The sequence below is a fragment of the Rhinopithecus bieti genome, unplaced genomic scaffold (genome assembly GCF_001698545.2).
Source record: "Rhinopithecus bieti isolate Rb0 unplaced genomic scaffold, ASM169854v2 scaffold_2350, whole genome shotgun sequence".
Taxonomy (NCBI): Eukaryota; Metazoa; Chordata; class Mammalia; order Primates; family Cercopithecidae; genus Rhinopithecus; species Rhinopithecus bieti.
In genome coordinates, this window is record NW_016803902.1 from 1,886,939 (window position 1) to 1,900,148 (window position 13,210).

Here is a 13,210-nt window from a genome sequence, read left to right on the forward strand (position 1 = left end):
TTTTTTTTTTTTTTTTTTTTTTTTTAATTGGGGCATTTAGCCTGTTTACAATAGGAATGCCCATAACTGGAGTCATGGATGACAATCAGATGCAGAACTGAAATCAATGGAAATCCAGTCATTTATGTTTCACTTTGTCATTCATTTGCAATATGAGGTTAGCAAATGTTCTTTTAGACATCCAGGCCCTGGCCTGTTTCCTTTGTCAACTACGTGACTGTCTTAAATTGATTGGCTTTGGTTTTGCCACACTTTCCAGGGCAAAGTAAACCGTATCTCTTTATTCTAAAATGCAGAGGCACTGTCTCCATGTTTTTGTTTTTTGTTTTGTTTTGTTTTGTTTTGTTTTGTTTTTTGAGACAGAGTCTCGTCTCGCTCTGTCGCCCAGGCTGGAGTGCAGTAGTGCAATCTCAGTTCACTGCAAGCTCTGCCTCTGGGGTTCACGCCATTTTCCTGTCTCAGCCTCCCGAGTAGCTGGGACTACAGGCGGCCACCACCATGCCCAGCTAGTTTTTTTTTTTTTTTTTTTTTTTTTTTTTTTTTTTTTTTTTGTATTTTTAGTAGAGACGGGGTTTCACCATGTTAGCCAGGATAGTCTCAATTTCCTGACCTCAGGATCCGCCTGCCTTGGCCTCACAAAGTGCTGGGATTACAGGCGTGAGCCACCATGCCTGGCCTGTCTCCATTTTTAATAGAGAGAGGAAGTGCAATCAGAGAGAAGCTAACTATTCCGCTTAACATTTCTGGTACAAATAGAAATGCTCCCTGCCAGCGGTTGATTCTAGAGATGTCTTAGCCTCCGCCATCCCTCTTTGATGAAGTCTAATAACAGGCCTCTCTTTACCCGACACATCTTTCCTTAGATTGAAATGTCACTGTGCCTCCTCACAGTGCACAGCAATAGCTTCTTCCCACCCACCCCTGATGCTTGTCCGGGGTTGATACCTCACTCTGTGCGTCAGTCATCTCCTCCTCTCAAATTTCACAGCATGATCAAGTTTCACCTCTGCCATGCATCCTCTGCCCTTCTCATCCCTCTTGTAGCCCACTGTGTTTGTACTCCCCCTCTCTACCCCTGTGTTCTCAGGTACTCTCACTCCTCTCATAGTTTGTCACTTTCTCATTCCCAAACCTCCTTCCCAAACCTCCTTCTTTCCCCACAAGTGTCCATGCATTCCTGTGTTTTGCACTACCTGAACAGTTTATAGACCATTTTCACCGGTCTTGTTTCATTTAGCTGAAAATAACCCTGGGGGGAAAATAGATATTGGTACCATTTCATAGATGAAGCTGAGGCTGGTAGGATTAGGTGATTTGCTCAGTGTTATGGGTATTCAGAAGGAACTACAGGGAGAGCTGAAGACCTCTAACTCTAAATCCTGTTCCCTTCCCCTGTACTATACACTTCCTCCTTCATCTAAGTGCTTTTCTTTTTAGTCCTTTAATCACTCATCCAACATACATGATTGAGTGGCTGTTTTTGTACCAGCAGTGTGGATACAGTAAGGAGCAAGATAGACATGGTATCAGCCCTCAGCAAGTGCACTATCTGGTGATCCTTCTCATCTGCTGCCCAAATGGCTGTCACTCTTGGACATGCCACTATTCCATTATACAAGTAGAGACTGGAGATTAGAAGATCCTAGCTGCCTAATGGATTCTTCAGTCTATTGCTGTAAATTCCTTAGCATGACTGTTTGAAAAAGCTCCATTCTGTATTTTTGGTTTTAATAACATTACCAGGATTCTCATTCAATCAACTAATATATCACCTACTACTCTGTGTCACAGGCAAAAGCTTAGTGTTGGGGCACAAAGTTACCTCTTACCCTTGAAGAGAGTTGCAGAGGAAGTGGCAGTCAGGAAAATGCCACATTTCCCAATTCATAAACTTACTCTTTTTTTGTGTTTTAACATCTCTGAACATTAGATGCTATTTTACTTATAACTGGAAGCATTTTTTTAAATTCTTAGAAATTATTTCTAAGATGTAATGGTACATCTTATGTCATATTCTAACAGAAGTGTATAAAACTACATGAAAGCCTGTGGGAAAGTGGTAACCCCCTGGAGGAACTGGGAAACATTTCTGCGAGGAGGTAGCAGATGGGCCTTTCAGTGGCTTTTTATTAACCAGGATTATAACAAGCAAACTATGCCAACCATTTTGTTTGTTCATTCTACTAACATGCTTAATATGAGCCTCTACTGTGAGCTTAGCACTTGGTGAACAGAAGATCATCCTCCATTGTAGTACAGAAGGCAGACATACATTACCAATTACAAGACTGCATGTATTTTTAACTGTGATATCTCAAAGTATATATCAGAAGTACAATTTGCTTGTGAGAGTGCATATGAGGGTGTCTTGAAGGTACAAGCCGAGAACTTTTTAGACAGACAGGTAAAAATTATTAGGCAAGGAATGGGAGAAAGGATTGAGAGGAAGAGCATTTCAGGTAGAGGAGAAAAGATGTACAAGGGCCCTAAGGTGGGAAGGAGCATGGGGTGTTTGAGCAAGTAGAAGACTGGAGTGACTGGATCCCAAAGAGTGGTGAGGAGTGGGATTCAAGAGGAGGCTGAAGAAGTAGCCTAGATCAAGTGGACCCACAGGATTTTCATCTTTAAGAGCCAGGCACCTTCTAAGCACTCTTGCCTTGCAAGGTAATATAACTGAGACTGTGTCTTCCCTTCCAGGCTCACCTTGTGGCAGCCTTTGAACAGAGTCTTGGTAACATGACAATCAGGCTCCAGAGTCTGACCATGACAGCCGAGCAGAAGGTAAGGCAGAAAGGATACTTTTACCTTCCCTACTTGGAGTTAACAACATACTTGAAAATACTGTTCTTTCATTTCAGATCATTGTATGGATGTTAATGTACTTCTTGAACTGTTGAAGTTTAATTGTAAGGAGTCCAAGCTGTTGAGTGAAAATATGACAGATTGAGTGATAATGGCATCAGTGATAGATCTTGTAGTTATAATCCTCTTCTTATGTGTTTGTTCATGCGTGTTGATCCATCTGAAAGGTTTTGTTGAGCTACTCCATTCCCTCCCCTCCTGTGTTGAAGCTAAGTTGTACTTCAGTTGAACTCTGTACAGAATTATTTTAGGCTGACCGATAATTCTTTCTGTTCCCTAGGATTCAGAACTGAATGAGTTAAGAAAAACCATTGAGCTGCTAAAGAAACAGAACGCAGCTGCCCAGGCTGCCATTAATGGAGTAATTAACACACCTGAGCTCAACTGCAAAGGTAAAATAAGGGAAACAGCCTTTAGCCAGAAGACCTGCCTGCCCTTAGGCGCCCTCCCCTGACATCTTATGATGCAACCTCCTTGCTAGAAGACAGTGTCTGCGTAATTTAGCTCCATGTCAGGCGGCGGGCAGGACCTGGAAGGCAAACACCTTTAATCAAGTCACTTCTGGCCTTTATGAAAATGGCTATGGTAGTTCATCCTCTTCTCTGATATAGCTGAAAAATGGAAGAAAACATGTTTCTGTTGGCAGAGCGTTAAAGTGTTTTACAACCCTTAATTTCACTAGCACTTTAATATTTACATGCTGATATATGGGGTAAGCTGAACTGAGTTCCTACCTTATTTGCCCAAGAAAAGATTTCTTTTTTTTTTCTGTGACAGAGTCTTGCTCTGTCACCCAGGCTGAAGTGCAGTGGTACAATCTTGGCTCACTGCAACCTCTGCTTCCCAGGTTCAAGCAATTCTCCTGCCTCAGCCTCCCAAGTTACTGGGATTACAGACATGTGCCACTATGTCTGGCTAATTTATGTATTCTTAGTAGAGACAGGTCTTGCTATGTTGGCTGGGCTGCTCTTGAACTCTTGGCCTCAAGGGATCAACCCACCTTGGCCTCCCAAAGTGCTGGGATTACAAGCATGAGCCACCATGCCCAGCCCAGGAAAACGTTTCTAAGTGAATTATTTTGTCCTTGTGTATCTTGGAGTAATGTAGAAGTGCAGGTGAGTTAGCTCTCATAATAATAATGTTAACAGTAATAGTAATCATAGAAGTAATACGGAGAACTAGGATTTATGGAACACTTACTATGTTCTAAGTGCAGTGCTAAGGGTTTCAGTGATTTCATTATCTGGTTTTCTTTCTACAACAATCTTGTGAGTATGATTCTGTTCTTCCCTCATTGTTCTGATGAAGACACTAGTGTTCATAGATAAGAGTCACTTTCTTTTTCTTTTCTTGAAACGGAGTCTCACTCTGTTGCCCAGGCTGGAGTGCAGTGGCGTGATCTCCACTCACTGTAACCTCTGCTTCCCATGTTCAAGTGATTCTCCTGCCTCAGCCTCCTGAGTAGCTGGGACTACAGGCATGCGCCACCACGCCTGGCTGGTTTTTGTATTTTTAGTAGAGACAGGGTTTCACCATGTTGGCCAGGCTGGTCTCGAACTTCTGACGTCAAGTGATCTGCCTGCCTTGGCTTCCTAAAGTGCTGGGATTACAGGCATGAGCCACTATACCTGGCCTAGAGTCATTTTTGGAGGTCAGGGATTAGGGAGAAACTGAAGTGGAGCTAGAACCTGATGAGTCGGTTTGCCCCTACAACCAGTGTTCTCAAAGACCAGCCTTTAGGTGTAATTCTGTCCTCATGAGAAAAACTATCTGCAGACTTTATGTCAGATATCACACATTTTCAGTGTCTGTGTTGTTTCGTGTATTGGGCCTCCTGAAAAAGTGATAATAGCTTTGAAATGGGAAGGATTTACAAATCAGTTGGCTGGACAGAGTCAAGGAAAAAGAATATCCAGATGGAGGGATAGCACATGGAAGGGCCCGAGATGAGGCAGGCATAGCACTTCCAAAGGGCTGCAAGAAGGCCGCTGTGACAGGATCCCAGGGAGCAGGAGAGGGAGGGGACTAGCAATGAAGGTGCCGACTGCTCAATTCACAAGCACATTTCCACACCTATCTAAAGCTTAAGAGCTGGTGTTGGGGAAATTCTCCCTACACCTCCCTTGACTTCTGTTTTGTAAAGTGGGGAGAGATAGACCTCATTTAACTGACCAAAGAGGGCAATGCACTCACCTATTCAAGGATCTTAGAAACAACTGTAGGGAACAGAGTTGATGTCTGTGTGGAAAACACCTAGTAGTCCTCAGGTGGGTGGGTTTTGCTTAAAGGGCAAAATCCTGAGATAAAGAATAGGGCTCAGATTGGCAGCTGCTGATACACCCTGCCTTGGTCTCCAGGAAATGGCACTGCCCAGTCTGCAGACCTCCGCATCCGCAGGCAGCACTCCTCAGACAGCGTCTCCAGCATCAACAGCGCCACCAGCCACTCCAGCGTGGGCAGCAACATAGAGAGTGACTCAAAGAAGAAGAAGAGGAAGAACTGGGTGAGTACACACCCACTCTCCTGGGGACTGACGGACAGAGTCGGTTGCAGAACTGGCTGCTGCATCCCCCCAGATAAAATCCAGCCCAGCTACTATCTGTGGAGCATAGCCCTTTGGGAGTAGATCCCAGGAAATGCTTTGTGGATGGGTTTTTACTAAAATCAGTATTGTACTGAGCAAAACACTAGCATCTATTACATCCCTCCCACCTTGTATTTTTTTTTTTTCTCTTTCATAAGACTTTCCATAAAGTACTCATCTTTCATTTCATGTATGTGTCATTTCCTCCTCATTTTATGTTGGCCACAAAGTTTCAGGTACTACAGCAAAGTTATTCTTAAATGGTTTCTTCATAGGTCCAAAATATTTTTTTGAGTATATTGCTAGTTATCCCATCTGTAGCCATAAGTCTTTATCTATTTATTTACAAAAATGCCAAGGGATAGTATCAAACCAACCCTCTCTTTGAAAGCTTTTTGACCATGTCCTATAAATAAAAGTTGACTAATGTCAGTGTTAGAAGTTAGCAAGTAGTTCTAAATCAGAGGTTGTACCTCAAATAGCAAGTTATAGAACCAGTCTCTATTATAGTGTTTCTCCATGTATTCATAATCCCAATGAGTTATTTGAATTTCTGTACAGTGGTGCCTTAAGTGGATTTTTCCACTCTCCTGGAAAAATTACACCCCCCACTCTCCATCCAGTTTTTTAGTTCTTCTTTTAAGGCTACAGAACTCTGACTGAGATTTGCTATCCTTTGTCTTCAGTGCAAGAATATCCCAACTTGATCTGGAGTTGACCAATGGCCCCTGGTCCCCATTTGTGCCGACAGCATCCTGTTTCACTAGTAGCTTCAGTGTCCTCATTCATTCCGTACACTTCTCACTCACTTTGTGTTATCTTGGATGGGTGGCGAGGTCTAGTGATACAGATGTCAGGGATTTAGTAATTTTGGTTGTCAATGACTTGCATTGGAAGCAAGCTAAAAAGCCAGTTTAGGGTGACCCTCTCATTATTCTGATTAAATTTTCTTGTTTAAGTTACTAATGGCTCTTAGTCAACTTATTTGTTATGACTAAACACAGATAGGATTTATTCATATTGCTGTCTCTAATATGCAATTGATAAACATGGTCTGCTTTGATTTTCAAAGTGACAAGAGAGATATTTTCTGTGAAAAATAGTGGTTATTCCATTTTCTTCAAGAAATAAAGCTTGCTTATGTTGCTTTAAGACAACTCCTGGTTATCAGTCAAATCAGGGAAGATGGATAATTGGCATCCTCAGCTAATCCCAAAGCTTAACTCTGTCTGATCTTCGTAATCTCCTCTTCCACCTGGCTTTTCACCAGAGGTAGAGGCAAGGATTTCAGTTGATGGCTTGTGTCCCTAATCCTTCTGTTTCTGTGACTACTCTCTGGAAATATGATCAGAAGTAGGAAATGGGAGAGAAATGGATCTAGATTTGCCTACAAGCTGGACATGCGGTTTATTATAGGTGAAACCTGTTGATGGGAGAAAATCTCATCAATTTTAGAATGGCCTGTTTTCTGAATTTTCAATGGCCAAGAAAACCCCTGGAATATATTTTCACAAGGAAAAAAGACTTTAGAAAAGGAAATTACTTTAAAAGGGCTTTTTTCAAGATGAAACATTAGTTTTGGCCTAGAAAAATCTGATTATGGCGTTCAGAAAGGACATTGCATTTTAATTCTTTATGTTCTCATTAAAATGTTTAGGTCTCCACTTCCTGCAACAGAGGAGGGGGAAAAGAATTTTCAGATCCATCTCATGATTTGGGGAAACTGTAATCTACTAGTTCCTTTTCCCCCCATATGGTTAATATATTTCTTTAAAATAACCATTTTCTGAGTAACAAGTGAGATGGCTAATTTGCTGCCTATTAGATTATCTTCTTTTATACACAAATAGCAGAAACTCCTAAGTGGATAGGTTAAGGAGCTGTGCAGCCATCCAGGGCCAGTGTAACAGTGAAGCTAGAATTGCTCAAAAAAGAAGACATCCTCTCAGATGTCTGAGAGGTGACTGACAAGGGAAAAGAAGAGAATGAGAAGCACAGGAAGGTGGGAGGCAGCCATTTCAGCCAGACAGGGAAAAGCTGGAAGAACTGGAATTTTAGAGGACTCCCCAACCTGCTATTCCCTTTCAGAAGGAAGGAACATGACCCCAATGCTTTTAAAGATTTGTGCTCCTACTGGAAACCTCCCCGTGTGTGGTGTTTATTATTAGCCTTGTTGTGTCTGAAAGTCCGAAGCTTTCCCTGTCACTGGCTTTCTCTGTTAAAAAATTGTCTTTTTTCCTCCCCCTTCCCCATTTTTGCTTGCGTTTTCTCTGGCAGGTCAATGAGGTAAGCAAGACCGACTTTAATATCAGATACCAAGCTAACCCATCCATTGATATGACTAACCTCATCCGCATCCCTCACCGTGTCTGAGCATCCTGCTTTGTTGCTGTGTAACCTCATCTTCCCAACATCCATCTGCTGAGCCAGGCTCTGTCTTGCTGTTGGCATCTAGTCTTGAACCAAGAGTAGGCATGGAATGTTACCCACAGGTGCAGTCCCTCAAGCTGGCAACACCAGATAACTCTTCTTCCCTTAATGCACTGATTCAAAAGAGCTCTTGGGAACCTCTTCCCTTGGTGGGGGAAAAACATGGGAGAATTAATCGCTTTTTTGTGTGCATGTCTCTGTTTTGCCAAGGCCTAAGCATTGGTTGCCCCCGTTGTGAGACTGACAGTCTTGTATATTCAGTTACGCAGCTCCTTCAAGCAAGCTTTCGGGAAGAAGAAGTCCCCCAAATCTGCATCCTCTCATTCAGACATTGAGGAGATGACGGATTCTTCTTTGCCTTCCTCACCAAAGTTACCACACAACGGGTCCACAGGTTCCACCCCACTGCTGAGGAATTCTCACTCCAACTCTCTGTAAGTCTGTCTGTCTAGTCAGATAACATCTTTGGCTCCTGAGAACCCTCTCCAATAGGAATGGCTAGGAGTCCTGTTATGACACATCTGCTCCTTGGGATCCTTTATGCTTTGCTTTAATAGGACTGTGCATGTTCTTTCAATGCTTTAGGACTGGGAAAGTTGAAAGAGAAAGGAAACTTAGGTTTTCGTTCTGGTGATGTCAATGTCTATAACTAGCTGGTTGGCCTTAAGCAAATTACTTAAGTTCTCTTTGTTTCCATACTTTTATATGTCAATTTGGGTTACTGGTTTCTGTGTTTGTATCCTAGCCCTAAGAATTGAACAAGATAAATTGATATAAAGGAGCTTGCTTCCTGCGGCAGTAAGAAAGGCTGGCCCTGCCCAATAGGGCTGAATTTCTTTTGAGACCATGGTATACCAGGTCTAGAATTAAAGAACTGGAGCACAGGTAGTCTGCAAGGAAAGTTATCAGCGAGATGAGACAGTGCCTGGGAGAAGAGGGAAGTCATGGCCAGGGTCAGGACAGCCACTGAGATAGGGTTAGAGAAAGAAGTTTGGATGTATAAATTTGAGTTTCCTCACTAGTAAAAATAGGGTTCATTGTATCTACTTCACTGGATTCTTGGGAGGGCCAAGTTAAATACTATGCATGAAGGGCCTTTTCCATCCTGTTCCTTCTTTCTTCATTCTCAGGTGGCCAGGTCTGTGGGGCTGACCCTAAGTCCACTTAACCAGCCAGCCCACTGAAGATAGCATAAGTGTCCTAAGGCCCTGCCTTAGTGGCTTACCAGAAAGGTAGAGGGAATACAGGCAAAATCAGCCTGTTCAGAGGCCAGGTCTTTGTAGCACACCAACTGCATGGAAGTGGAAGAGAGGAAACAGAGGATAGTAGGGTTATGACATTTTTTTTGTTTTGTTTTTGTTTTTGAGACGGAGTCTTACTCTGTTACCCAGGCTGGAGTGCAGTGGCATGATCTCGGCTGACTGCAACTTCTGCTGTCTGGGTTCAAGCAATTCTCCTGTCTCAGCCTCCCGAGTAGCTGGGACTACAGGCGCATGCCACCACGCCTGGCTAATTTTTGTAGTTTTAGTGGAGATGAGATTTCACCATATTGGTCAATCTGGTCTCAAACTCCTGACCTCAGGTGATCCACCTGCCTCGGCCTCCCAAAGTGCTGGGATTACAGGCATGAGCCACTACACCCAACCAGGGTTATGACTTTTAAGCAACTTGACCCATTATTGAAACATGGCCCTGTCAGGGTCTCCACTTTACTGAGTTAGATGATCAATTCCTGTTTTTTTGGGGGGAGGACCCTAGTAAGAGGTAGCTACAGGGATGTATACTTCCTACTGTTATGGGTGAGGGTTAAACTGAATGGAAGAAGGAAAAAGGACACTGAGGGACTGGACTTCGATTTGTCCTGTAGTGCCCAGCCCAGTGCTCTGTGTTATTTTGAGTGAAGAATTAGACAAATGACTGAGAGGGTGTGTCCTCCTCCATCTGCAGAGTGCCTAAGGAAGGAGTAAAGAACAAGTTGCCTGTGACTCTCACACATGCCATCATCCCAAAGCATCCCAACTCAGTTGTCTCTTGACCAGGAGAAAAAGGAACTCATCATGTCTTCTTTATTTATTGATTTAAACTTTTTATATAGCAACCTGAGCAGAGCATTATTCCCAATGTTCTGAAGAGATCAAAAAGATGTTAACCAAGCCAGGTGCAGTTACTCTCACCTGTAATCCCAGCACTTTGGGAGGCCAAGAAGGGAGGATTGCTTGAGGCCAAGAGTTGGCAACCAGCCTGGTCAACATAGTGAGACTCTGTCTCTACAAAAAAAGGTTTTTTTAATCAGTCAGGCATGGTGTTGCACGCTTGTAGTCCCAGCTACTTGGGAGGCTGAGGTAGGAGGGTCACTTGAGCCCAGGAATTTGAGGCTGCAGTGACCTGTGATCACCCTGTACTCCAGCCTGGGTGACAGAGTGAGACCATGTCTCTATTTAAAAGAAAAAAAAAAAGTTGAACAGATTCTCCACCCCTGAGAAGAGTAAATACTAGTGGAGACATGACATTGTACAGTTCATTCCACTCCTGAACTTTCACTCTGAAGGCCCCATTCTCAGTTGTGGTTACGATAGAGTACAAGACAAAGTTCCTACTCATGGACCCTGTATACCAAGAGAGGAGATGAATGTTAAACAAATAAATCCTGAATAAACTAGGAAAATTAGAGAGTTCTAAGGGCTAATGCTGTGAATTAAAACAGTGCTGAGATACAGAGTGCCTTGGCAGCAGCTTTAGATGGGGTGGTCAGGAAAGAGCCCTCTGAGTAGGTGACATTTCAGCTGAATCTGCATGCCGGGGGAGCCACTGGGTTAGTTTCAGCGAGTAACATTAGCTGCTGTAACAAACTCAGCCCGACGCTCAGCAGCTTTATATATGACTGTGTATTTCTTGCTCACTCTAAACCCAATGCAGATAGTCCTAGTCGGCAGGTGGCCTGTCCTCTAGTGATGTAGACAATAAGGCCCCCGCCATCCACAGGGCCCAGTCCTCTGCTCAATGTTCTGTGTCCAGCCAGTGGGCGTGGGCGTGTGGGGAGTGCAGAGGAGCCTGCAGGAGGGTTTTTAAGGACCAGGCCTGGAAGAGGCTTACGTCACCTCTTCCCACAGTCCACTGACCAGGACTCAAAGCCGTGCCACCTGCAGGGGAGGAAGTGAAGGAGGAAATGGGCTTTGGTGAACACACAGCAGCCTCTGCCCCTGCAGCCTCCCAGTGAGCAGGACAGTCTTCCTGACCCAGGAAATAAATAACACAAGGAGCCTAATGTAGAAACAGGTTTGATGTGTCTGAGAGAGAGAGGGGGATGGACAGCGTGACTTCCCACATATGCAAAGAGGCCACAGCCACAGACATAGTGAGGGCCTAGAACATGCAAGGCTTTGAAGTGAATTCGCATCCGATTTCATGTATAATGGGTGAGTGTGGTGGAGTTTGAAACAGTAATATGAGATAATCTGAATTTACAAAGATCAGTCTCTGTTCCGTGTGTGAGGAATACGGGGAAGGGAGATCACTAGGGGCTCCTAGCCACTCTGACCCACTTGTTCTTTGAACATTCCAATCACACTCTCCACCTCAAGTCCTGTGCCCTTCCTGTGTCCTCTGCCTGGTACGCTCTTCCCTCAGATATTTATTTCCTTAGGTCTCTGCCCAATGTGACTTAATGAATAAGGCCTTGCCCATTCACTTGCATAAACCAACATTCCGCCACGACCCAGTGCTCCCCATGGTCCCTTTGCCCTTGCTTCATTTTTCCCCATTGCACATGTTGCCCCCGACACCTGACTTAGAGGTTTTCCTTGATTATTTGTTCTCTGTCTCCCACCCCAACCCCAGATCTACAGTAGAAGCTCCGTGGAGGTAGGTACTCTGTTGATTTTGCAGACACTCAAATATTTGGTGGAATGAAGGAGCGACTGATGACAGTGGTGAGTCCTGGATGGACTTAGGATATATTCTTGAAGAAGTTAACAGTGTATGGTGATGGATCAGATGTGAGTGCAAGGGAAAGAGGAGAGCCATCCTGGGATATTCCTAGATTTACAGCTTGAGTACCTGGGGTGAGTGGGAGACACAGATGAGGGCAGAGTGAGGAGTCGGAGCACTACTTTGGTTACATTAAATTTGAGATGCCCAGCAGACATCCATATCCAGGTCAACCAGCCTGGACTTCCTAGAGGTATAGATTTGAGTGACACAGACTCGTTGGTGGTGTTGAAAGCTGGATAACTGGAAGAGTTCTCCAAGGGGTTGAATGAAGACAAAGATGATCAGAGGGCATGAGGACAAGAGGTCAAGAGGAGTGAGCTCTAGTGCACTCTGATATTTTAAGTTCAGAAAGAGGGAGGCCAGCAAGGTGGGAGGAAACCCAGGAGCAGAGAGGAGAAATTGTTGCTGGAGGGAGTAGGAACAGGGCCAGATGCTTCTGGGCGGCCAAGTAAGATGAGCAGAGAGAGGCAGGGATGCACTCAGCTGTGCAGGACCGTGACAGAACTATCCTCCAAGCCATTTTCCCCAGAGGAATCGGGCGGGGTTGACTCCTGGCTCCCCAGCCCTTTTCTTACATTCCACAGCATCCATGCACACTGGAGATGTTTGTTTTTGGTCTCGTTTTCCAAAGGGTAGGCTGAGAGCAAATGCTTATTTCCAACCTTGAAGGGTTTGTAAGAATGTGCAAATCTAGATGTGAGAGGGAGTTCAAAGACAAAACCAAAGGCAGAGGAGTTGGGCTTAGGAAATTCCCCAATCTGTGGGCGAAAGGAATGGTAGTTGTGGTAAGGCAACGTTTTCCCACACTCGAGGCATTTTAAAATTAGGTATGCCACCAGCCCTGACTGTGGACAAGACAGTGGAAAAAGGCTTGAATCACAGTTAAGGGACTGAGTAGGAAAAAACACACATGAGATTGCTTCAGTAAGCAGTTTATGAAGTGGACAAGCATGTATTGAGTGCCTAGTGGGTATAGTTCAGGAACACAGGCTCTAGAGCTAAGCAGGCCTGCCAGGTTTGAACCTGCCTCTATCATTTTTAAATAGTGCAGTCTTGGACCTGTTTGTCTCCGTCTCTCTGCCTCCCCATTTTAAAACTGGAGATAATTACAGTACCTCTTCATGGAGTGAGTAATGTACAAAGGAAATGGAATAATATACTTCAAATGCCTAGCCCATTTGTTTAGGTATTCCATAAGCATTTGTTAGGTACCCATTATGTCAATGTGATCAGATGCCAGAAATGATGCAGAGAATAACTCTGGTCCCCGAGGAGCCGGCAGCCAAGCAGAGGTAACATGTTAAGTGAAATGAAATTATCAGTGATATAGCCTAAGTCTGGTCA

General features: G+C 44.1%; 1 protein-coding gene across 10 annotated transcripts in view; it reads left to right on the forward strand.

Moving 5' to 3' along the window:
- Window positions 1-13,210, forward strand: part of NAV2 (neuron navigator 2) — a 412,855-nt gene that overhangs the window by 365,697 nt on the left and 33,948 nt on the right. For 5 of the 10 annotated variants that reach the window (XM_017858289.1, XM_017858306.1, XM_017858345.1 and 2 more), the window contains 5 exons: window positions 2,698-2,781; window positions 3,143-3,254; window positions 5,220-5,365; window positions 7,724-7,732; window positions 8,138-8,310. In XM_017858289.1, coding sequence (XP_017713778.1) covers window positions 2,698-2,781; window positions 3,143-3,254; window positions 5,220-5,365; window positions 7,724-7,732; window positions 8,138-8,310 — 524 coding nt within the window. The remainder of the gene's footprint in view (window positions 1-2,697; window positions 2,782-3,142; window positions 3,255-5,219; window positions 5,366-7,723; window positions 7,733-8,137; window positions 8,311-13,210) is intronic. The other 5 variants (XM_017858297.1, XM_017858327.1, XM_017858355.1 and 2 more) reach the window with 1 other exon arrangement.